Source organism: Clarias gariepinus, chromosome 10, assembly GCF_024256425.1.
Source record: "Clarias gariepinus isolate MV-2021 ecotype Netherlands chromosome 10, CGAR_prim_01v2, whole genome shotgun sequence".
NCBI classification, from domain to species: Eukaryota; Metazoa; Chordata; class Actinopteri; order Siluriformes; family Clariidae; genus Clarias; species Clarias gariepinus.
In genome coordinates this window covers 19,458,986-19,484,733 of record NC_071109.1, presented here as the reverse complement: position 1 = coordinate 19,484,733, position 25,748 = coordinate 19,458,986, and the positions used below count along the sequence as shown (strand labels likewise).

The 25,748-nt window shown below is 40.4% G+C and overlaps 2 protein-coding genes across 10 annotated transcripts in view; both read right to left on the bottom strand.

The window, feature by feature from the left end:
• Positions 1 to 15,581, bottom strand: part of mbnl3 (muscleblind-like splicing regulator 3) — a 46,665-nt gene extending 31,084 nt beyond the window's left edge. For 7 of the 9 annotated variants that reach the window (XM_053505988.1, XM_053505985.1, XM_053505986.1 and 4 more), the window contains exon 1: positions 15,217 to 15,581. The gene's annotated coding sequence lies outside the window, so the exon portion shown is untranslated. The remainder of the gene's footprint in view (positions 1 to 15,216) is intronic. The other 2 variants (XM_053505981.1, XM_053505984.1) reach the window with 1 other exon arrangement.
• A 1,187-nt stretch (positions 15,582 to 16,768) lies between these two features.
• hs6st2 (heparan sulfate 6-O-sulfotransferase 2) lies at positions 16,769 to 25,145 on the bottom strand. The gene is made up of 2 exons (XM_053506641.1): positions 24,216 to 25,145; positions 16,769 to 18,186 (listed from the first exon to the last, which is right to left on the bottom strand). The coding sequence occupies exons 1-2, from the start codon at positions 24,752 to 24,754 to the stop codon at positions 17,346 to 17,348; spliced, it is 1,380 nt and encodes a 459-aa protein (XP_053362616.1). The 5' UTR covers positions 24,755 to 25,145; the 3' UTR covers positions 16,769 to 17,345.
• Positions 25,146 to 25,748: the final 603 nt, after the last annotated feature.

The window sequence follows — 25,748 nt, the reverse complement described above, 5'->3', positions numbered from 1 at the left end:
TCGCTCTATATGCTTTCACCACACAGCCTGAGTCTTTTCCTGTTTCCCTCATAAACACATACACACACACAGATAAACGATGGCTACATTTCTCAATATTAGTCATATTTAAGATACTGCAGGAATAAGACAATTATAGCTAGAGTATTATAGAGAGAAGAATTATAATCAAAACCCATGAGATCAACACAAGACATGGGAGGATCAGTGGGAGTGAGTTTGCGTTTGTGTTTGCATGTTTGTGTCATGGGTGGTTAAACAGCTGACACACGGTCTGCAGAGAAGAACAATCGGTGATGTAATACAGATGAAGGTGGGCGATACGGTGAAGGACTAACAAGCTTAAAGTTAATCTGTGCCTCTTGCTGCTACTGAGGATCTAAACAGACTCTACAGACTGTATACGATGATGATGATTATTATTATTATCATTATTATTATGAGAATAATTGTCTTTCCTGTTGCTTTTAAGCCCTTTTTTAATATTACATTAATATCCATGATACATTAATAACTGTAAATGATGCCAACACTTCTACTACTTGCCGTTTGTATGAATGTCCCGTATTGTGTAAACGTCTTGAGCTTCCCCTCATTTTGTCATATTTTGCTTCTAAAGAGTTAGACTTTCTAGTATTTCTCAATGTATTGTTGAGGAAAAGCTCCTTAGGCTTCCGGTTGGACTTGCTCACCTTTCTGGCAAGGTTTTGGCTCTCATGTACATTTCAGTACTTGTACCTGACCAGTTTCAGTGGAATATTTTTGTTTAAGAAGTCACACAATGACCTACAAATCCTTAACGTAAGGTAGGAGAGACAGGTATGGATGATGAGAGATGATCAGTCTGGTGATGTACTGATGGTGCTGAATGCTGAGTGCTTGGTACAGACGAGAGGTAAATGAGATTGCTTTGAAAATCTTTGACTAAATTTAGTTTCTAAATTTTAAGTTACTAAATAAATACTATAATTACAGTGTGTTTATAAATGCTGATAAGTTATCGAACTCTGGTCTCCATGTGTAAATATAGATGTACGGGTTATAAAAAAGAAAACCTCCACCACATGTGTGTAACACAAGCTGGCAAGCAAATCACTACACGTCACACTCTGGCAAGCCACAATTTATAATACAACTACAGTACAAACGGCTCATCGAGATTTTTGAATGTGTAGCGAACTGTGGATACAATTCTGAAAGAAAAACCTGCCTTTTGATTGTTAGGTAAGGGGAAAAAATATTAGTAAATAAATACAGCCCATTACTGACTGACACAAAAAATGTTAATTACATAAAACCATGTGCTATAACAAAATGGCCACATTTACATAACTGGGTCATGGTGAGAATATTACACTGAGGTAGTGATGGGCGAGACGAGATGTGTCATAAGGTTTAAACAACAGCAAATAGTTAGCAGCTAACCCGCCGATATCTTTTATACAGTTTATCAGACAACCCACCACTTAATTAGTGCTAAAGCTGCATAAAGGGCAATGAACTGAAGGATGAACTGTCATCATCTGACAGCTCTAGGCTGTTCCTGGCATAAACAAACACAGTAAAAAGTAAAAATAAACTTTTGCAGACAAATTCCACCTTCTGTTATGACTGGTTACAAGCATTCAGATTTCATCCATGTAAAGAGTAGAAAATGAGAGGCTGTGACATATGAACCATTCCAAGAAAACAAAGGCAGAACTTAAAGGCAGCAGTTTTTAGCACCTCATCAGTGGGAAACAGCAGTGAATTGGGGCAACAACAACCTCATAGATGATCCCAACATTTGGTGAGAGATGTGAATATTCATGGCTAGCAAAAGCACCTCAGCACACAGTTTGTCCACCCTTGCTGTTTTGAGTTTTTGAGTTGTAAGGGAATTTTTTACCTTAGGGTCCCAGTATTGTTTCCGAGAACACTTGAACCCATATCTGGTTAATTTTCATCAGCGCGAACAGAATTGTTCCAGGCTCGGGGAACCGTCCTCGAGTCCGCGTGAAAAGGTGGAGCCAAGGTGGAAGCCAACCTACCTTTAACCTACAGCCCCAACAGCCATAGCTGATGAATGAGTAAGGCACGAGAGAGCATTTCTTTTGACCTTCTTTCCTAAATAACAAAATAATATTAGGAATAGCGCAAAAGTTAACTTTCTTGTTCTGTTCTTCTTTTGTGTTTTACACACGGTTCACAAACCGAGCAGGTGCATACCTGAGAATGCAGAACAAAATCAACATGAACGCTATCTAGTGGGCGAATGGGGGGAAGCAGTCATTCCTGGGCACGGTACAAATCGATCAGGCCTAATGTGAAAACTAAAGTGTGCAGCCATGGTGTACCAGAAAAAGACACAGTACAGTAAGATGATTTAAAGGAATGCATTTGAAGAGCAATAACATGCATAACACCAGAAGTGTTAAAATGAGTTCATCATGAGTGGGAGAGACAACTCTGTGTGTGTGTGTAAAAAAAAAGTGTAATCATGTACATGATGCTTTGTATATAAAGTTACAATTTGCTAAAAAGTCCTATTGTCCCCTATACATGGAGGATTTAGGGACATGTACCAGCTTATGACTTTGTAATCCACTGGGTAGACATGATCGAGCTTAATAACTTTAATACACTGATTATGTGATAACTCTAACAAGCCAAATGAGTCAGCTACCCGATTTCACACAGCTAAAGAGACAGAACTCTAAAGTCTAATGACTGCATGTGCTCCACTTGATTAACCTAATAGAACAGTTTGTAGGGTTGATGTTAGGGATCACTTGCCATAACACTGTACGTGGACAGGCATAATTAGGTTCTCCACTGGTTTAAGACATTAAGCTGTTCATCCTGTTCTTTGTCTTTTTTTACCCCAGGAACGACAGGATTAGGGTTAGCAGACAGATGAACAATATTTCAGTCAAATAAGATGTCCTGGGGAAAGCTTGCTTTCATATATAATGCATTTAGTGGATTTGAATAGTACACTTTCTCTCACGGTGAGGTTTGCTTAAGGAGGTAAGAGCATGTCTAATATATTATTTGCATATGCACTTGGAAAAGTTGGAATATTTCCAACCAACGAATGAAAGAGTTCGGCATCACTTTTCCATGCTCACCGTACGAAGTTTAGAACCAAGGAATCAGGAATAATTAGCGGATTTTAAGACGCAGAACATAGGGATGAATGAATATAAGGGTACGGTGAACAAAATAGCACTGCAGTCATTGAAAAAAAAAAAAGGGTGAAAAATCGGAGAGAGGGAGGAGGCGATGGAGTGAGAGCGGGAGACAGAAGGGCAGATAGGATCTGTGCCCATGTCTCACAGAAACACACACAGACGGAGGAGGCGGCGGGGGGTTCGGGAGTGTGACTGCGCAGACAGACAGCCCAGAAGGGAAGGAGAGCACTGCAGTGAAGTGGGAGAGGGTGTGAGCAGGATGATGTGAGCATGTGTCTGTGTGTGGATGACGGTGAAAGTGAGCGAAAGAGAGAAAGAGGTGGAGAGGGATAAGGAAAAGAAATAAGAGAAGAAGGGGGTGGAAATGAAATTACTAACTACATACTCCAGGACAAAGGAACCTCTACATGAAGTGAAAAAAAAAAGAGAAAAAAAGGCAACAGAAGGATGCTGGGTTTTTATACATGCTGCTCTGCTCTTCCTGTGTACTACAGTAAAAAGGCAGCGAGGGGCCTAGAAGCCACACACACACACACACACACACACACCTGTTCTCTGTACAAACACACGCTGTTTCTATTCGCGTTATAGAAACATGGCAGGTGAACTGTGAGTAAAAGTGAACCTGCCATATTCCACCTGGTCCTTGTGCTAAAAAAAAAAGAATTCATTAATTAAATAAAGAAAGAAAAGTCATGGTTTGTACAGCATAAAGCAGCTACAGACAGCTGTGAGTTACAGAGTATGGTTATAAATAAAGCGCTGATGCCATGACATGAATGTGTAGACTGAATAATTAATGATGCAATGCAAACCGGAAGACCAGGAGTGTTTGGAGGGAGCGTTTACGACGTAGGCTGGACCCGGCCTGCTCGTCATGAACCGAGACTGCTGCAGTGCCCTTGAAAAAAAGTGCTCTCTGCAACTAGCAAGATCATACAAATTAGCGCGTGTCATGCAGGTCTCCATGAGAGCTCGTAGCAATGTGCTTCGACAAACATGACTCGATGACTAATGATGTTAGCATGTTGAACAGCAACTGTTTCCTCTGCCTGCTCGAAGACGGCACACAAAGGATCGTCTGTTGGAGCTTAATAATGTTATCAATTTATAGGACGGGCTTCGCTCGGGCGGTGTGGTGATGTCAAGCTGTTTTACAGTAACCTTCTGCCGCTGCTGCGACGTGGCTAAGCAGGGACCAGATACGGTAGACATAGAGCTGTGTGTGTGTGTGTGTGTGTGTGTGTGTGTGTCACCGCTGCATGTCTGAGAGCAGGCCTGCAAATATCAAGCGTCTGGAAACGCTGAGTGTATTGACTCTACAAGGTCACTCAGCCAAGAGCACCAAGACACACACACACACACACACCCACACCGACTTCCAATTGCAATGACCTTCAAGAATGGAGACAAGTGAATGAGTATATACTGTGTGACAATGCTGACAAATTCTTCAAAATCAGACAGTTTTTTTTTTTAAACACATATATTAAAAAATAAAGAATTAAATTCACAGAAGCAGTTTGCTGCATCCATGCCAGCTATCAGTTTCCTCATATTTTTGGTGCAGACATCTGTCTTTCATTAAACATTAACTTTGATAAACCCTCTCACTGAAAATAAAAGCTGCCGGCACTGACGGAACAAAGCTGTCTTCTGTAAGCCGTGCACCAAACAAAGCTAATCTGCAGGCTTCAGACGTTTGATCAACTTGATCAATACGATGTCAGGAAGCCGTCCACGGTGTGCCACTCGCGACGATGAGCCTTTCGGTCACGCTGTTTCACTCTGTGTCAAAACATCCTCCACACTACAGGCCGAAATTTAGTGAGATAATGATTAACCCAGCATTTCCAGGTCTATCCGCTTGCTAAGTTTTACCATCCTGTCTTTTATGCAAACCAAAGTGAGCATTACCATATCGCCCAATAAAACAAGCATGACCAAACAGGCCATAACCTTGAAAAGATAATCAACTTAAACAAACAAAACCAACGCCTTCAGCTGTTGCCCAGGATATTTTAATACCTGATGCAGAATGTTTATTAGATTTTTCAGTCTTACAGAAGACACACAGCTCACACACAGCTCTCCTGACTAAATACTGTATAACCAGGAGGGGGGAACCCAGTGCACCAGTGTTAATATGAACTCCTGTACGTTATTGAATCAGCCAATCGTATGACAGCAAAGCAAGTCATAATCACGCAGGTGCGGGTCAATGCTGACATTAAACAAAATCTTCAGATTGTGGAGAAAAACAGTAATCTCAGTGATTCTGAACATGTCAAGATCTTATTGACACAATGTGTAAAGTGTAAAGAAAAAAAAAACAATTAAGGAAATGCCTCGTTGATGAGACAGGTCAGAGGAGAATGACTGGTTCAAGATGCAGTAATACAGTAACTGAAAGGCATATGCTGAAGTCCAAATCACTGAGATCACATTTTTTCTTATTCTGATCTTGACTCCAGACTGTTAACTGAAGCTCTTGACCTGCGTCTGCGTGATTATTATCATTATTATTCACATAGAAATCAGAGCAGCTGTGGTGTTAAAATACTAATGAAGTGAACTTGCAAGGGAACTGAGGTGTTATGTTGCAGTTGGGGATGGAGATGATTTCCAGGCAAGGCATTGTGGGTTAGCGCTGTCACCTTGCACCTCCAGAGTTTCTTCAGGGCTCTCGAGTTTCCTCCCACAGTCTAAAGACATGACTGGTGATTATAGATTGTGCAGTGTATGATTGGGAATGTGTGTGGAACCAATGGTTTGGAACCCTACTTTGTCTTGCTCCTATATCAGCAAGACAAAGGAGCTGATAGTGGACTTTAGTACAAGGCAGGAGAGGAACTACCAGACCCCCATCATCAACAGGAGCCCAGTGGAGAGAGTGGACAGCTTCTGATACCTCGGTGTTCACATCACGCAGGACCTGTCATAGTCCTGTCACATTAAACCGTGGTGAAAAAGGCCCGGCAGCGTCTCTACCACCTCAGACGCTTGAGAGACTGCCCTCTAAGGTGCTCAGGAATTTCTACTTCTGTACCATAGAGAGCATCCTGACGGCCAACCAGTTTGACATCGCAACCTGGTTTGGAAACAGCACCATGCAGGACAGACGAGCTCTACAGAGGGTGGTGCGATCAGCTGAGCGCATCATCCACACCGAGCTCCCTGACCTGCACTCGATCTACAGCAAGCGGTGCTGGACCAAGGCCAGGAAGATCGTGAAGGACCTCAGCCATCTCAACAATGGACTGTTCTCTCTGTTGCGGTCTGGCAAGCGATTCCGCTCCCTGAAGGCCAACACAGAGAGACTGAGAAGGAGCTTCTTCCCGCAGGCGATATGGTCTCTCAATCACATCACACCACACAGGAGTAATGTCTTTTAAACATTGACACTGAATGGACAATCATGGACACATTCATGCAATACATATTTATATATCTGACCATTGCACATGACACTTTCATAAGTCACTTTTCATGCATATTTGCACAGCCATTGCCACTTTAAAATTTTTATATATACTTTTTTTTCCTTCCCCCCTATATTCTTATATTTCTATATTTTGTAATATTTTTATTATGCCCTTATTTGTACAGTTTATTTTACTAGTTAAATTTATTTTCTTTCGTATTTATTTTTATTAATATTTATTCCTTATATATAGTTTTTAGTTTCTTTTTAAGGTCACTGGCGGTCGTATAAGCATTTCACTGCATATTGTACTGTGTTTAACTGTGTGTGTGAATTTTGAATTTACTCACAGGGTGTACCCCTCACCTTTTGCCCTAAGTTCACTGAGACAGGCTCCAGGGCCCCTGTGAACCTAATGATTTCCAAAGCAAAATAAAGTAAATATCAATTTAATCCTCTTCAGTAAATGCTTACAGGTGTGAGGCAGAAATACTCGCTGGATGGGAAACCAGTTTATCTCAGGGCCACAAGCCAGATTAATTTAGAGTCATCACTCCACCTACCAGCATGGTTTTGAAAGGTAGGAGGAAACCCATGTGGACAGTGTGAGGACACTACCTGCCGCACCACTGTGCCACCCACAACATAAACAGAAAGGTAAAAGAAAGAAACTAGCTCATTTCAGAATGGTATAGACAACTAAAATTTCTGCAATAATTATTTTACAAATTGCACCTTTAACAGTGCTTCATGTCTGTATTAAAGTCTTTGATATACTTACTGTAAAATGTCAGAAGAATTTAATTCAAACAGATTAACATCCTACTGTATTCATTCTGTGTCCTGAAACAGCACTAGCTGTGCCCTATTTGAATGTTTTGGCTAAATCTCCATAATTTGGTCTTGGGCAGTTCCCTTCCATTGGACAGCTCAAACATCAACCAACCAACTAAAAGGATGTGGACAAAGGATGCAGCATAATACATGACACCTACTTCCTTTTGTATAAACAAGCTTCATGACATCTATGATTTGCTATTGCTGCTGTGATTGACAGGAGAGGTCATATGCCACCCCTTCTGCTCTAGGCTCCTGGCCTCAGATAGCTGTTGAGTTGTTGGGATTTAATCTCACACAGAACAAAGCTTTTTTGTTGCGCCCATCAGATTATAAAAAAAAACCTATGTAGCGATCACAAGTACTGTAGAGTAGATCATAGATCCTGTGAGAATCTCTCTGAAATCAGCTACTACACATTCCAATAGACGTCCGCCAATTGTTTTGTTCATGAACAGCACATGGTGATTAAAGACGTTAAATGAAGAGCGAAAAGATATGGAAAAAAGCCCTATGCTAAAAATGATGAGCGCTGTTCCTAGAGAGTTGAAACCTGATTCCTGATAGCTGAGTATTTTACTGCGTAGGTTCTTGTGTCATATGCTTTCCTTCCTAAAGATTGTTATCCTCCTGATTGAATTTCAAGAGCATGCTGGAAACTCTACACTATGTTTTTGGACATGATTATAAAATGTTAAAAAAGGGCTGTTTAATAAAGACAAGCAATTAATTTAACAAATTATAAAATTGTAAATGATGCTCATGTGTGAGTGTGTATTATAAGTGTAAAGGTTTGAGTAAAGCAGAGGCATGATCGACACCGTCAATTACAACGGCTTCCATAAACAACAAGAAGACACAAGAGCTGTGTAATATTGTAGCAAGTAACAGAGTACAGGAAATGGTGTTATTACACACACAAATGCATAGCTATGCTTAGTGGGCAGGTCGGATGGAGTTAAGGGTGGGAGTGAAACACAATTCCTCAGCATGGACACTGCCTACTGGTGCATTGCACAACATGCCCAATGCAGACATGCATGCAGTATGCAGTACTCCTGCACAACAACTGTGCAACCTCTCACACAATGAGCTGGCGTATAGTGATGCACTGACATACAGTACAGTCATGACACAGGATATGGAGAGAAATGTAATTTATCATGCTCACCTTGTCCTTTTAACACTATTTAACACCACAGCCAATATGAAATATGAATTAGCCTATAGGATGGAACTGCAGACATTTAACTCAGCTAGGACTCCTACTAAGCAGAATTTATTTTTTGCTGGGTCGTACTTTAAACATGACCTTACTGTACAGACAAAAGTGATTTCAGAACTTGTCAACCATGAACGTTCTGGAGTCAGACGGTGCAACTCTGCGGCTTGCTTTCAGGAACTTGGCCAATAGTGACACTTCTTGCTTTTGCCTTCCCTGCAAATCCATAAAACTATGCAAAAGCATTTTTCCTATATTCATCTCATTAGATAAGTATATATAGACAACAGTTCTTCAATCCGACTGATTAGGGATTCCATCGTAATCTCAAATAGATCTGCAGTTACATGCACAAAGCATTTAATCAGCACAGAGGTGGAAAGTAATGAATTACATTTACTCGCATTACTGTAACTTTTTAAAGTAGTTTTTAAAATCTGTAATTTTAGTTTTACTTAAGTATGTTTTGTTTGAAGTATTGTACTTCGCTACATTTTAAAATCATATTCACTACTGAGTAGAAAATAAATAAATGAAAATTAAAAATAAAACAAATAATACAACAGGGAAGAAAAAAAATTGCACCACGGAAACCACTGCACTGACTGATTGATGGGCATCGAGAACAAACGTGCTAAATTCACTAAAACGATGGGGACGGACAAAACAGATACCAGTGATGCAGACACAGCTGAAAGAGAAATGCCAACAAATTTTTATGATCAAAACTCTAACTTTTACTCTGAGTAAATTTTTAATGATGTACTTTTTACTTTTACTTGAGTAGATTTTTATAAGAGTAACTTTACTTGCACTTCAGTAAAAGATCACTGAAGTAACAGTACTTTTACTTGAGTACAAAATTGTATTACTCTTTTCACCTCTGAATCAGCATATAACTTTTTTTGATTGGTTGGTTGCTTTACTATGTATAGCATGAAATGGGAGCCAATCAGGTTTCTTCCAAAGCCAGAAACTCGGTGAATGAAAGTACTGCTGTACATTCATCAAATATTGGGAGAAGGTTGTTTTTTACAGAGTTTTGAATTTCCTTCCTGAAAATGTCACCTTATGGAGTGAAAGAATATGCGCAGAAAAAATATACTTATTTAAACAAGAGATAAATAATTGGGATCAAGTGTTTACATGGTTGATATTTACTTACTGAACGGATTATCAAAAGGTTTACCCCACCCCTCTCATTCTGATTTAGAATTCGGTCAGATCAGGTCAGATCAGGTCAGACTTGAGGCATTCACAAGATGCAGTTTTTGCTTTTTCCGATAGCCTGGTTATTTCGTTTATTAGTGGAATAATAGGGTCCAGGTAAATCCCCCTAGTGAAATCCTATTAATCCTTTTTGTTTTGTCTTTTATGGTGAGTCCCTAAAAAATAATGTGCTTTGGGAAAGAGAAAACAACTTTTGAGGTCATTCATTAATGTGGAGATTTGATTTAGAAATAAATCATGGAGGCATAAAACAATGATGCGTACAGTATGTAGACGTAGTCCAACATATTCCATAACGAACAGTTTGCAACAGTTTGTGTGATGCGATGCTGCCAGGTCAGATGCAACAATTAACTGGAAATTAACTGTATTGTAAAACACAGACAGGGTTAGGGTTGGGAGAGCATGATGGAGCAAGCTGCATTATTTGGAGCATATGAATGGGTAAAACTATATGGACATGCAAAGAAAAACAAAGCCCTAGTCTTCTAACTGTTTTACTTGCAGAACTGAAACTGTAGGCAGTGAATCGAAAAATGAGAAGTACACCCTTCTTGAAACTAGACAAGTTGCTTGGTTTAACCATTTATCCCACACAACTTTTACAAATGAATATAACAGAACTGAAACAAAAATTTCATTTATGCTAATCATACAGGAATACAAAAAAAGGAAAAAACTTAATGTGAATTTCCAAACCCGGGCAAAAAAAAAAAAAAAGAAATATATATTCTTTATGTGAACTTATATATTAACTTTATTAGAACTCTCTTTTTAGGAGCAGGTGCAATAAGTGCAGTGAGACAGCAGTCAAAGTGCCATGAAGAAGGATGGGCCATCTTCCACACAGTCATGCTTTCCACTGTGTCGGAGTGAAAAATAGAGAAATAGCAGTTGAGGAGTGTGGGGCGGGAGCATGCAGAGGCAGAGCTTAAAATGGACGCCAGACAGTTGAGGTTGAGGTGAGTAAGAGGAGTGGTTAGGAGACAGGCGCCGGCAGCTGCAGGAGTTAAACTGGAAGGGGAAGGAGAGGGAAAAAGAGAGAGAGAGAAAAAGAGGGACCAGGTCCAAAGAGCAAAATAATTAGGTTAAGTATCTTTAATCTCCTTAACATAGTCCTATGCTGCAATCTCCATTCACAAAAACATTCAGTTTCCTGCATCCCCTTATTACACACATATTACATTTACAGAATAAGAGCAAGAGTCTGTGTCAGTTTACAGCAAACACACTCCTTCATCTGCCATTGGGTTATGGCAGCTCTTTCACAAACTGAGTTCTTGAATATGCTTGTGCCTTCATGGAAGAAAAACTTAATTACTGTAGTCATTCAGTAAATTCAGGTCATCAGCTGACTTCAATATATTGCCACATAACTTTACTGAGTCTAGACCTGACCAACTGAAGCAACCCCATATCATAACACTGCCTCCAGAGGCCTCGTACAGTGAGCACTATGCATGATGTGTGCATCGCTTCATGCGCTCTCTTCTTTCTCTGACACTCCCATCGCTCCAGAATAGGAGCGACCATGTAACCTTTTTCCATTATTCCAAAGTCTAATCCTTATGCTCCCTACCACACTGAAGCCTCTCTTTCTGATTAGTATCACTAACAAATAGTTTTCTTATATCTACACAGTTGTTAAGTTCCAATCTCATGAGTTCTTACTGCACTCTGTAGAAATGCTTTTACTTTCACTATTACACATACTTGTGATTTCTAATGTAGATTTTTGGGACGCAACTTTAAACTCATCTGTAGGATTTTATTTACTGTATAGATATAAAATAAAAACATTGCAATTTATTTGACACATATCCTGCTTTCGATGTAAACTTTGATATGTTTCTAATAAATGTACCATTTGTTTTCAAATGTATTTATCTAGCCTAACACCAAATATTTGGAGTAATGATCTCATTAAGTGCCAATATTTATTCATTACCTTAAATTATATATTTAAAAGAACAAATACTTGAATTCTTGACAAATACTACATAATTCCCAGACTCTGCGTATGTAACATGTAATATATTGCCGCTGTTAGCGTATAATAATTAACATCTGAATACTCAGAGTAAAGAACTTAACAGCACTATGGTACTAAGAAAATGAATCAACATATTGAGACCAATCAGAGCTCGAACCTTTAACAGCACTTTAGTGTAAGTGATATTAAATATTGCTTTCATTAAAACTTTTTCTTTTAAAAGCTACAATACAGATTATGATAAAACCAGATTCTGATAAATATCAGACAGCAACCTGAAATTAGAACATGAGGCAACACATATGGTAATAAGTGCTAAATAAGATGTCTGAGATTACTTGGTAATAAAGAAAGATAAGCATGGGATTATATGCTTACAGCCCTGGCCTAATCCGTTATGCCCATGTACTTTATTACATACACAGGCTCACCCAGGCATTCAGGCTTGGTAAGCAAGTCTTTGTAATGATAATAAAGCAGGTGTTTCTTTATAAAAGATTTAAGCTCAATCGCGGTAAACACCAAAAGGTTTAAATGTGACAACTCCTCTCTGTCCTAGATTGCCAGTTAAGATGGATCATTCATTTCATACTAGTCAGAACTGGCCTGTCAGGTAAAGGGGAAATGAGGACAGGTTGTATGTGTACAATAAAGTCACACAGCGGTGTGGAAACTGTGATAACAGCGCAAGCAAGCTAGACAAGTGCAAAGTCCACGAGTTCAGTAAGGCATAGAGACGAGTCAGGACCTGCAGCGGGGTCACTGTAAACGACAAGCTGTAATGGCAGCACTCTGTGCAGCCGAGCGACTTTTCCGATGACCGGTTGTTCCCTCATATCACTCTGCTCTTCTTAGCTCCCCTGTTCCCATGCACCATTACTAACCCCCAAACACTTTATTCCTGTCCGATAACCTGCAGCAGGTCTTCTGTCTGCGTGTTGCTTTGTTTACAGTCGGAATGCTGAGCTTGAAGGACTAATTATTGCTTTCCCAGTCCTTCATCATGTCCGTAACTGGCCGTTGTTTTGACTGGTTACATCAGCTCGGTGCAATGGTCTAAATGAGGAAGGGCCTAACAACAAGAGCTCTCAGAGTTAGACGTTCCGCCTAAAACAACACAGACGTGTAGAGGCGGATGATTGTGCAAGTGAGCGCTAAGATTAGCTCCAGCATTTAATATTCCCACAACAGTGCAGGAAGAATATCATACCGCTGCCCTGAATCATTCCCTGTGTTCGAAATGTCTTAGCTGCTATTTGTTACAAACACAAAGTGCATTATGGGTATGCATGGCTACTACAGTACAACATTTGGACAGTAATCGCTTGCATTTTATGAGCACACTGGATAATCTAATTTATGCTTTCGCACATTATCTTATCCGAAGACAAAATTCTCAAAAATGTAAACTCTGTAATAAATGTGTGTTGTTATTAATGCTGTATAATCAAACTGAACTTGAAGGAGTAATTATTAATATTTGTGGGAAAAAATTGAAATTAGTGGAATTTTAAGCGAGCTCATTGAGCCAACAACTCATTCCCACCCACATGTCCAAAGGCCCGCCCCCAAGACTCATGATGGTTCAACAAGAGTTTAACAAGGAATTTCATGACATCACTTTCAGGCACACTTGGACATTCGACTGCTTGAAAACCGAGTTATTGCTAAACCATAAGACATAAGCAAAATTCTTCTCGTAATGATTTATGAAGGGATATAAAGTGAGCAGTGCCTATAAAATACCTGACGAGAAGCCAATCCAAATACAAACATACATTCCAAACCGGAAGGCAGCTTTCCACAGACTTTACGGCTTGTTGTTGTCCACTATTTAACATTATGTGTAGTAGTAAGAAATGAAAAATCTCAACTACTGCACCTTCAAACACTGGTTTGAGAAAGAGAGAGCGAGAGAAAATAAGAGAAAGTCACGCTTCCTGATCTTATCAGTTCACGTCGCGTAGTGTGAACTAGAACAGAACAATCTGCCTTGCGTTCACACTGAATGTCCCTATACACCCTCCCTTACCCCTGACATGCTCTGTAACCTTTCTCGGTGTGACTCTTTATACATCGCAACGTGTACTAGACACGCAATGAGATCTGCAGTGAAAGAAAGGAACATGAAGGCAGAAAACAGACAGGAGCAAAAGGTCAGCATGGTCAATCAGGACGCGCATTTCCTGTAGCCTGGACCATTAGAATAATGGCAACTGGAAGCACAGGAAACTGGTCCAGTGGCTGTGGATGAGGGAGGGAAAAAAATATGCAAGACAAACTAACAAGACACGATGGTGGAGATCTGGAGTGCATAAATCTTGAGCAAGTGCTATTTTAAAACCCTTAAAAGGGGTTTAAAATAGCTATTTTAAAACCCTTAAAACTCTTAAGCAGCAACAGATTTGTGCTGGCAACACAGCATAGGTAAATGACGATAAAAAAGAAGAAGAACATAGAAATGTTACCACTACCAAAATATGAGAATGACATGTCAAAATGAGTGTATTAATATTTTGGTCAGAGGAACAACCAAAAAAAGAAAAAAAAGAAAAAAAACCACCACACATGATCCTATGTATTTGTACTTCTTTGCCTTTTTTGCTCTGTCTTGTCTGTATAGTTGGTTAAAATGCTATAAAATTCAGTTCATCATAATGCCTATGCTGTGCTGAAAAAAAGGATGTGTCACTCTGGACTGCACAATCCTGAGCCCTAAATAAGTTTATTTGTTGTGCATGTTTTTTTTATTTGAATTTTCATTTTTTTCTAATTTATATTGTTTTAAAAACTTTTTAAGGGCTACGATTAGGTAACCAACATTAAGTTGTTTTAAGCATATATTCACATAAAGCTCATCAGTGTGTGTGTGTGTGTGTTTTCTCTCTCCTGAACTGGCTGAAATGCTGCTCACCTTTCTGCCTCACTGCTCCTCAATGTGACTACCGAGAGGATCAACAGCTGCAACAGTCAACACAAACTTCAAGCATTTTATCAACAACATAAACAAGCGGCTTCGTCTGTGTATATTTATTTATATGATATGATATGATATGATATATTATAAGCTGTAGCGCAAGAAGAAGAAGAATCCATTAGGAGGAAAATGACATGTCAGGACAGGCACGCTTCAAGGCCATATGCAAAGCCAGGTTAACCCGAGGCTCAGTCGCGTTACCGAAAGGCTCACGAGCGTTAACGTGATTTCACGTCACGTCACGTCAAAAGGCAGAAAGAAATGTCACACACACACACACACTGAGCTGGCACGGACGGACGTGTGTATGGCGCGAGCGCAGCTAGTTAGCTAACTGCGCCAGAGTGAATAAGCACTTACCTGTGCAGAGGCTGTTGTTCCGCTCTAGAGCAGCGCTCAGGACTGCAGCGCTCAGGACTGCAGCTCGGCCCCTCGGTATAAAGCAAAAGCAAACAAGCGAGTCGTGTCTCTAAACAGCTGCGAGCCGCTCATTGGTTCGTGTGCAGCGCGTTTTCTGCTGCTTCTTCTTCTTCTTCAGCCCTTCCCTATGTGCAAGTTTACTTCTCCTCTCAGCTGTCGGGTTTGTGCAGCTTTCAGCGCAACGGGGATTCGGAGGAGAAAGGACGAAAAGCGAAGGAGGAAGCGTGAGGAGAACTTGCTTGCGGCGGGTAGGCAGCAGGCGAGGCGAGGCGAGGGAGGAGGAGGAGAGCAGAGTGTACACGGACTAGGGCACTACAGCGTGCACTTCACTTCCTCCATTTTAGGGGAATCCCATTCCTACTCGAAAGAAAGCCTGTTGCAAGGGTGGAGTCGGTAAAGCTAAGGAAAGGGGGGAAAATATATACAAAGCCACCCCTTGTGGTGGTTGTTTAGTTGAATCTCATTATTCGTTTTGACCTCGAGTATTTACTTCTTTGACCAAACTGTCTATTTGTACAGTTTTAACGTTGATTGATTTATATCTTCTTTCTTTCTTTTTTTTTTTTTTACAAAGGCAACAAAGTCTAATAAAAATAATAATGATAATAATGTACACAGTGTTTGATTAGACAAACAAACTCAAATATACAAAATAAATTTCATAAAATAAAACAGGCATATTGTTTACTTTATAAAGTGTTTATAAACGGCGTCTTAACTGACCCTTTGGCGACACCTGTTGTCGATAAAGTGAACTGCACTGGGTTTTGTCTCAAATACTAATGAAGGTCCTGATTCGTGATCCTGAATTACAGGATTATATATACTGTACAAACACACTGTATATATTGGTTTATCCATGTGCCATCCAGCAAACTGGGTGACAGACACTCTCCACCCAGGAGGAACTCGTATGGCAGTTACCTAAGGGGTCAGGTTGCCAGCTCAACGCCCGATGGTCACACTATGGGCAATTTGGGAACGCCAATCAGCTGTCTGTTAGCGATGTCTTTGGACCTACTCATCGTCTGTATTTATTTCTGTGGAGATTTAGAGCATGAAATAAAGGACTCGAGATGGGGTGACAACCCATCACAGGACACCCATTCCCCAAAAATGGGCAATTTTGAATGTTTTTGGACCGTGGGAGAAAACCAGAGTACCCAGAGAAAAGCCAACAAGCAAGAGGAAAACATGCAAACTCCATGCACACAGACGGCGAGGCGTGGATTGAGCATTGTTTTGTTTAGAATAAACACATAGCACAAATATGTAGCAGCAGCACATCTTTAGAAACCATTTCATTAATAAAAATATACAAAAAAAAAAAAATTTCTCCCTCACACTTTGTTCCCCCGTGCCCAGTTTTGCCCTCTGTTCACCCACAACTATGAAGCATATTCTTCATTTACAAATAACGTTAGCATAAGCTAAGTTGAAATCACCAACTAATCAAAATGATAATACCCAAATTTCAGTGGTCATGTACCAATGTTACAATTAATATCAAAATTTATTTGAGTAGCAACAAATTGCATTCGATTACCAGCATATTCACACACATACCTTTTCATACAATCCATAATATAGCTTATGTTAAGAGTTACAAATAATGTGATTTGCTACAAGATTTTATATTGAAGCCAGAGGCTACATAATCAGTACAGTAAGAATGCTAGAAAATATCACACCGCCACCTACAATCAAATGTCGTAGTGAAAATTCAAATAATTAATAAAAAAAAAATAATAACCATAAAGAAAAAAAAACCTCTTTGATTCGATAGCATTTTCAACAACATAAATTCAGTTAAGGACTTTAAGGTACACTGGTACGTAGGGAGGATTGCAGTGCGCATGGATTTTGTGCGACATTAAAAAAGGCAGACACCAGCACAAATTACTCCTTAGTGTTCCTATTCGAGTCTATCCAACACAAACAAATGCACTTTTTTTCTCTATGTGCTAATCTAGAGCATAAAATCAGTGTTTTGTTGTTTAAATAAGTAGAAAATGCACTGTTCGGCAACTTCCACTCATTTCTGTTGCTTTTAATGCCTTTTGGAAAAATCACCATTGCTCCACGTTGTCCAAATAGTCCTCTATGGTTTCATTCTCGTCATCGTCCTCCCACCATGGGTCTTCAGATTCCAGTCCTATATCTTCTTCCAGAGTTTTCCCTGTCTCATCCTGCTTTGGCTCAGCAAACCTGGTAGCTAAAGTCTGCCTCGTTTGTGGTGGGGTTCTGGTGGGTTTAGTCGCCTCCCCCCCTGTCCAGTGTGGCACCTTGGCACGCAGCCTACGCCTCTCCTGCTGGCGTCGTTGGCGAGCCTGGCGTCGCTCCTTCTGCCGTGCGTACTGAAAGCGCTGCAGGAAGAGGTCACGTGCGTACTCGTACAGCTCCACGTCCCAGGCGTTGAGTTCACGAATGCGCTGTTGTGTCTCGGAAGGGACGTCAACGCTGGCGGCACGTGTGCCATTGAGCTGCGTGAAGGGTGCGATGAAGGCCAGGCGGAAGGTACGCTCAAACAAGTACTGCGTCTTGCGCTGGTACTCGGTCAGTCCATAGAAAGCCATGCGTCTGAGGTTACGCTTGGCGCTTTCTAGTAACACGGAGCCACGCTGCTGCTCGCTCATGATCGACGCGTTGTAGCAGCCCACGAGGCTTAGGTCGGCTAGCATGCGAGTCTGACGATTGTTGGCCAAATTGTAGGGGCATGCCATGAACTCGGCGAGAGAACAGCCTGACCAGTCATCACCCGTATAGCAGCTGGGAAGCTCCGCCAGAGTAGGCGCCCGTCCATCACACACATGCAGTGAGGCCTTCCACGTGGCACCGCGCTGCACGTGACGCCACTCGCTTAGGTAGCGCGACACCGGGTCCCGCAGAATCGTGATGTAGTAGTAGTTCCTGTTGAGAGGGAGCGAGAGAAACAAATTAATAACATATAGCACACTGCCTTTGAATTATAAAAACAAATCAAGTTTTTTATTACACTTGGGTTGACCATACGGGTATAGAAATATCTTCATGGAGGTAGATATTAGGCTTGTGCAATCTAACCACTTAATTGTTGGGCTATGAGGCTGTCAGATGCCATCATTATATAAATATTATTATTACCAGACCAGGCAGCCTTTATGTAATCTTAAGTATGAGCTCATAAGCTTGATGTTTATTTCAAAATGTTTGATCCCATTGTTAAGATCAGGTAAAAACGCTATCCTCGTGACAGAAGGAGCTGATGCTCAGGTAAACTACACCAGCTGATAGACAAAGCAATACGTAAGCCTAAGCGGGGAGATCTTCATCTTACTCAGATTTCCAACTATACAGTCCCCTCCGGTTTACATATAACTGAGGAACCTTTAGTCAGTGCAGCATCTTCAGAACCGATGCGCCAAGTAACGCTTCCCCCAGCGCGCGTGTGCCGAGCCCACTGCTGTTCACACAGCTGACTCACATCTGTGCAGATAACATCATCCATCACATCCTGAATCTTATAACAAAGGTGAATTATTAAGACCGATGGAGAAAGATTAATGTTTGTGTATCATGTGCAGAAGACAATGAGTAGATTTATTACAAAAATTTATTACACATATGCAGTAAAGGATGGCAACAAATAATTCACTTAACCCGATTTAATTGACCAGCGATGCCATGTAACATCATCGTCCATCATAACAGAACTGGGAGAGAGGATAATGTAATCAGATACTGCCAGTGACTAACATATGATCAGTGCTGGTCACCGACATCGTCACATTTAAAAAAAAAAAAAATTTGTTTGTTTGTAACAGCCTAATATTTTCTACATTAAGATTTACATTTATTCTACAAATGTAAAGGTTATTTTACAAAAGTTAGTTTTTGTGGGGCATTCTAAAATTGAATTGATATGATTGTGGTTTCCAGAAAATACATTTTTCATGCTGTGTAAAGTAAATATTAAAAAAAAAAAGTAAGAAAGAAGAAGTATTTTTGTTGCTGTTCATGAAACTTAGTTAATTATAGAAGACATTTTATCGTAGACAGCAGGCTAAAAATCAAACAGAATGACAATAACTAATGTTTTTATGTTTTTAGATCAGGTTCAAATTCCAACTTATTGTGTCAGAGCACAAATATACATTAATACAAAATTATAATTCTGACTCATCTTGGTTGGTTATACAATAGCTTGTTCATTAGGCCATTTCTTAAAGCCTGAATAACGTATGTGTTTGTTTGTTTGTTTGTTACCCCCTACGTAAAATTTATGGATTAATCTGCATGGCTTTTAAAAAATGCTATACCGCGTGGATAAAGTAAGCATATTTTACTGTGTCAGGTAAAAAGAAAAAAAACTAAAAAAAGATCTGCGCACATGTTTATGATGCTAATGAAGACAGGGAACACACAACACAAACGCAACATACAAAAGTTGCTATAAACGCTTACTCTCCAGAACAGCCGTCATGATCATGAAATCAGGCTGATAATTCGTTGGGGAACAAAATTTTACTGAGAGTTTCGTTCTGGGAAACTATTAACTGCTTTTCCAGTGCAGTGATTCATGAAGGTCGCGACACCATTAAATACTTAATATTTACTCAGCCAAACTTCAAAAGGAGCATGATGTAATATTGCTGTTCAAAACACTGATGTGTTAAACAAGCAAAAGCTCATGTTATAAATTGATGCTGCTTAACGGCGCGTGCACACTTTACTTGCTGCTTGCGCAATACTATTTTTAGCATCATAACCATACAGTACAGATCAGACAGCTACAACTATAAGTGATCAAAAATGTGTATTTTAGAGAACATAATTATCTGACTAACTGATTTAATTTGTTTTTCTCGCAGAAAGTAACATTTTGCCATTACACCTGGTATAGTGAAAACACAATTATGCAAGGGAAAAATGTAAGGAAACATAACAGGGTGTAAAGTTATTGAAACAAAGTACTGTATGGTTGATGCATGCGTCATAAAACCCTTGTTTGTTACAAGGCTGGGCGATAAAACCATCTCAAAACGGTATTGCGATAACCTTTATATGGATAATGATATGCTGTCTGCAGCTTTTGGTCTGCATTTCCCACTTCAATGCTACAAGCGAAAAAACCTACCTGGAAAGTTTTGAAAAAAGGAGGAAAAACAAACAAACAAAGAAACAACACACAACAAGCACAAAGGCAAACAGTCAAATTGCACTATCCTGCAAAGCTGAGGCAATTGTCAACACAAAGGCAACACAATGTCAATTATATATACATAAAACAGTTTACAAAATGTCATCAGGTGGTGCCAACCGAGACTCACAACTAAATTATTTTCCATATTATAAAAAGATGGCATCCAGCGACCAAACAGAGAGAATGAAATCTCAGACTTTGGGCACAAGACGTGGTGCGAATCCATTGCAGGGTGCACGCACACACACACACACACACTATAAAATATTAAATTATATCTTGTGATGAATACCAAAAACAAAATATAGTGTGAAATAAATACACAGCAGAACCTTGGATTGCGAGTAACTTGGTCTGCGAGCATTTATTATAAGACAGGTGAAACTTTTATTCATTTAAACATGATAAACGAGCGTGGTCTTGATATACGAATAGTCCACATGGACTTTGTCTGCTGAGCATCACGTGATCACAACTGAGTCAATGGTGCTTCTCTCGCTCTCGTGCTGTGGGATTGTGGGTAATCGTCTCCCATGCTCAGTCTCAGTACATGTGCGTCACTCGTATAGTCAAAATCTGTGCGCGCATGTAAAGCATTTTCTTTTTTTTACCTTGTGTCCAAATGTAGTGACTGTTCTTTGGTAACAGTACTGCAACAACATGCACAGTGCAGAAAAAGGTTAAAAAGGTAGTACCAGTGCGGGAAATTATGCTGTTTAACAACAATGCAACATCACATTTCCGCGAAAGCCTCTAAGGAGGCAAAAGCAAGCGTCATTAGAGAGGTTCCTTGTTAAGGGAGTTTGAAAACATGAAAATAAATTTAAATGCACTAATGTAAACATGTGAGCATGCCTGTAACAAACCAGTACCGACTCAAACCACATCAACTTCACTCTGGACGTCTAGACAGATTTTGTGTACATCACTTGTGAATTACACACGACTCCTTTTAATATCATTTAAAATGCAAAGGTCTGTCATGCAACCAGAGCTGTATTAATTTATTTAGTGGAACTTTTACCCCCTACAATATTACAGAATTTAAGGATCGAGTTTACAAGGTTTAAAAAGCACATGAAAAAGATTTCAGTGGGAGAATTACCTTGGAAAGATTGGTGTTTCCGTAGTTACAGTGCTTATCAAACAAAATGTCCAAACAATGCTACTCTCAAGCAAATATTAAATGTGAATTCACTGGACCAAATTCCAGAAGTCCAGGAATACAGAAGTGCTTATCTTTCTAACATAAGATAAATTGTATTTATTTAGAAGCAATTTTCATATGTTTATTCATCTTCATAAACAAATGCTTTGTACTTTATCTTGCTCAGGGTCGCAGTAGAGAACTCATCCACGTACCATAGAGACTCTTCACTAGCTCTTTACGACTACACTGCCTGTCCAGAAAAAGGCACCGTTTCAAACAAGTACAATTATTAGCCTGCACCAAGGAAAGGAAAACATTCAATTACTGGAATTGCATCCACACACAGACACACGGACGATGTGTCAAGAACATAAAGGTGATGAAATATTAGTGTTTGTAACTTTATGGCCAGGCAATGCATATATATCGAGAGAGAGAGAGAGAGAGAGAGAGAGAGAGAAAGAAAATAGATCTTGTGCATATAATCAAATTAACCACTTAGGCTTTACAGACCTTTTTTTTTTTTTTTTTACAAAGTCTCAGACTCAGAGTTTACAGAATCTTGGGCTCAAAAATAATTACACAACTGAAATATGTTTTGCCACATGGCCAGTGTGGGTAGGTTTTAGAGTTGTTTCATGACGAATTATGCAAATAAAAGGTCTGGCATTCAATCCAAGTGTGCCATTTGGTAAATTAAGTTTAAGGGAGCTCTAAATATGCAGTAAAAAAAAAAAGAATACTAATTCAAGTGAATTAGGCCATCATCAGCCTTAAAAAAATAAAACAGACTTATCAGAAAGATAGTAGAGGCATTAGGAGTGTCCAGATCAACAACATTCTTTAAAAGAACAAATGCACCGGTAGCTCAGGGACACCAGAAGGTGATTAAAATGGATTATCACAGAATTCTTTCCTTGGTGAAGGAAAACCTCTTCACAACATTTAGCCGAGTCAGGAACACTCCAGAGGAGGGAGGTGTGTCATTGTCAAAGTCTACAGACAAAAGACGGCTTCATGAATGTAAGTACAGAGATTATTGCAACATGCAAACCACTGAACACAAAGAACAGATGAGACCCTTCAAAAGGCCCTTCTGATACGAAAAAAAATAAAAGCAGCATGTTTGGAAAAGAAGAAGAATACAGGCTCATGTTCCAAAGCTCATCATACCCCCCCTCGAATATGGTGGAGGCAGTGATATGGCATGAACATGTATGGATTCCAGTGGATGTTTATTGATGTGACTACTGAAAGAATTAGCAGGATGAATTCTAAGGTGTATAGGTTTATACTAAAGTCAGATGCTGCATAACTGACAGAACAGTGCTTTACAGTGCAGCTCAACACTGACCCTGAACTCACAGTGAAAGCAACAAGAGGATGAAACGGAATGTTCCATCACCGAGTCAGTCAGCTGACCTCAACCCAAATGAAAATGCTTTTCATGTACTGAAGAGAACGTCCCACAAACAAATAAAGGAGGCTGCATTGAAGGCCTGGGAAAGCAACTCATAGAAGAAAACTATGAACTTCAAGCAGTCTTTGACTGCAAGTTATTTGCATCAAAGTGTTACAAATAATCTTTATATGTATAATAATGCATGTTTGTCCATTTACATATAAGCCTGGAAAGGGACTTTGTAAACAGTGGCTGTTAAACAGTTAATGCAGTGTATGTTTGTTACACCAGGAATTAAAGCTGACCGAGTACCATTTGGTAAATGAAGTTTATGAGAACTCTAAATACGCAGTTTTTTTCCACTTCAATCGCATCATGATTGCTTCATTTCAAATCCATTGAGGAGAAAAAAAAGTGTTTTTTTTCCCCTCACATTGAAAATGTCAGACTGATTAATGTAAAGGGCAGCTCTCTTTTAAAAAACATAAAAATGATTGTGTAGTGTCCACAATCCATCTACAAATATCTCTATTCGATTTTACAAGAGTGTCGTTATTCTCTCCACAGTACACGGCACTAAATATAAAATGAGGCGTCATTTAGTTTTCACTTTACAGAAAACAACGCTCCATTTAAGACATTCTTTCAGTGTTTAATCTCTATGATATAGCTAAACGTTTAAACACACCAAAGAATCTCTATTTAAACACAGCTATACAAGAAGTAAAAGAAAAAGTGATTGTTCTACTACAGAAAAGCAACCAAGCAGGATTCTTCTTTCTTTTTTCATGCATATGTTTGCTATCACTTTAATTATCACACACCCAGTTTTCCCCCACCTGGCCCTTGTATTTAGAGCAGTTTGGCCAGGCCTAGTCTAAGGAGTGAATAGATGTAATAATAGACCTCCTGTGGTTTAAGTTATCTAAAGAAAGAGTGTTGTCAATGACCCCTCTGTGGCCTTTTTGTCTTGGTGCATCTGGTTTCCCAGTGGATTTTCTCACTTAACAATAGTGCAGGTAGAAGACAATGTGAGGGGGAGGAGAGCTCAGTTCCATCAGGATTAATAGTTTTACAACACAGATAGCTGAGTAGAAATGAGTGAGAAACTGTGATTTTAAATAATAATAATAAATAAATAAATAAAAACCTAAACACACAGAAATCGAGCTGGACCTGGAGTTCTACACAGGGCTGTTCCTCACCTGGTGTTCCTGCGGATTTGAGGAGCCTCTCGGCTGTTCATCTTGTTCGGGACGCAGTTGGTCAGCTCGGTCCAGTCGGCGTGCAGTCCGCAGCTCCAGCCGGTGGAAAAGCGCGAGAACAGCCACGTTTCTTTCTTCCCGGGCCGGTAGCACGTGCACTTCTTCTGGCCGACGTGACACTCGCACGGCCGCTCGAGCTGAATGTTGCGGACGAGGTGGCGGCCGAATGTGGTGCCCCCGGTCTTCTGGATGTGCAGGAACACGATCACGTCGTCGCCCTTGATGTTGAAGTCGACGACGCGGTCCAGGTCCTGCGGCGTGAAATTGAACCGCGGCACGAAGCGCGCCAGAGCGCCGTCCTCCGCCACATACGGGTCCCCGTCACGCCCGTCGCTTCCGCCGCGCAGCTCGGAGAACGAGCCCAAGTGGAGCAGCTGGCACTCGGAGCCTGGGCACACGTACTGCAGCACAATGACGCCGAACAGCAGCAGCATGAGCAGCGCGACCAGCACGCGACTGTAGCTGGACTTCTCATCCATCTTCTCGCTGGAAAATGGGAAGCATTACTCACTCAGAAAGGCGCCTCGCTCACTCACACTCTCACTGCCCTGCCTCGCTTAAGTTACCCCTCACTGCTGCTCCGCGTCCGTGTGTGTGTGTGTGTGAGTGAGTGTGTTGTCCTCTGGATGCTTTGATGCTCGACAACAACCCGAGACTGGTCGAGCAGCTTTAGCACAGAATCCCGGAACTGCTGCTCTCTCTATCTCTCCCTAAAGCGCGAGCTCCCGGGCTAAACCCAAACCCCGGGGCTGAAACTCACATCCACAGGCGGTTATATACGAACGAGAGTGTGATTAAGATCCCCAGCGCTCCATTACGGATCCGTACTATTCGACTCTGACCCCCTTTTTCCCAGCAGGACTTGCGTTTTTGTTTGTCGCTCCGCTTTTCCAATATAAAAGTCCTTCCTCAGCGCCTGTAAACACGCTGCTGTCTACACCACAGGGATTCACATTGTGTTAACCTGTATTTAACTCAGTCTCATTTAACTTTCCAATTACATCAAGCTTATGAGATCATAATGCGCGTGCCCCATTTATGTCTTCTTTTGTATTTTTTTTTGTAGTGTTTAATTAATGCAACTGTCACCAACTTTGTTTTAATTGTGGCTCAAAACAGAATAGGGATGATTTTTTTTTTATACAAAAACCTGTTGACTACCAGATTCACTCACTCTCTTGTTGTTTATATCTATTTCTGTATACAGGGTTGCAGGGGCCAGCACTAGAGACAAGGCGGGGTACACCCTGGATGCAGTGCCAATCCGTCACAGGACAAACACACACTGTCATACACTCATTCACACACTACGGGAAACTACTATGACAATGTTTTCGGACTATGACAATGTTTCTGGAAGGAAACCGAAGAACATTAAGAAACCCCACTCACACAGACCTGAGGCAGGAATTGACCCCAGACCCTGGAGGTGCAAGGCAGCAGTGCTAACCACTAAAGAATGATATGATATGA

Bases quoted from the DNA above. Each gene is read 5' to 3' on its own strand.
- hs6st2 (XM_053506641.1), bottom strand. From the start codon at position 24,754: ATGGATGAGAAGTCCAGCTACAGTCGCGTGCTGGTCGCGCTGCTCATG. The intron at 18,187-24,215 runs GTGAGGAACAGC...CCCTCTCAACAG, and splicing joins CAAATCCGCAGGAACACCAG to GAACTACTACTACATCACGA.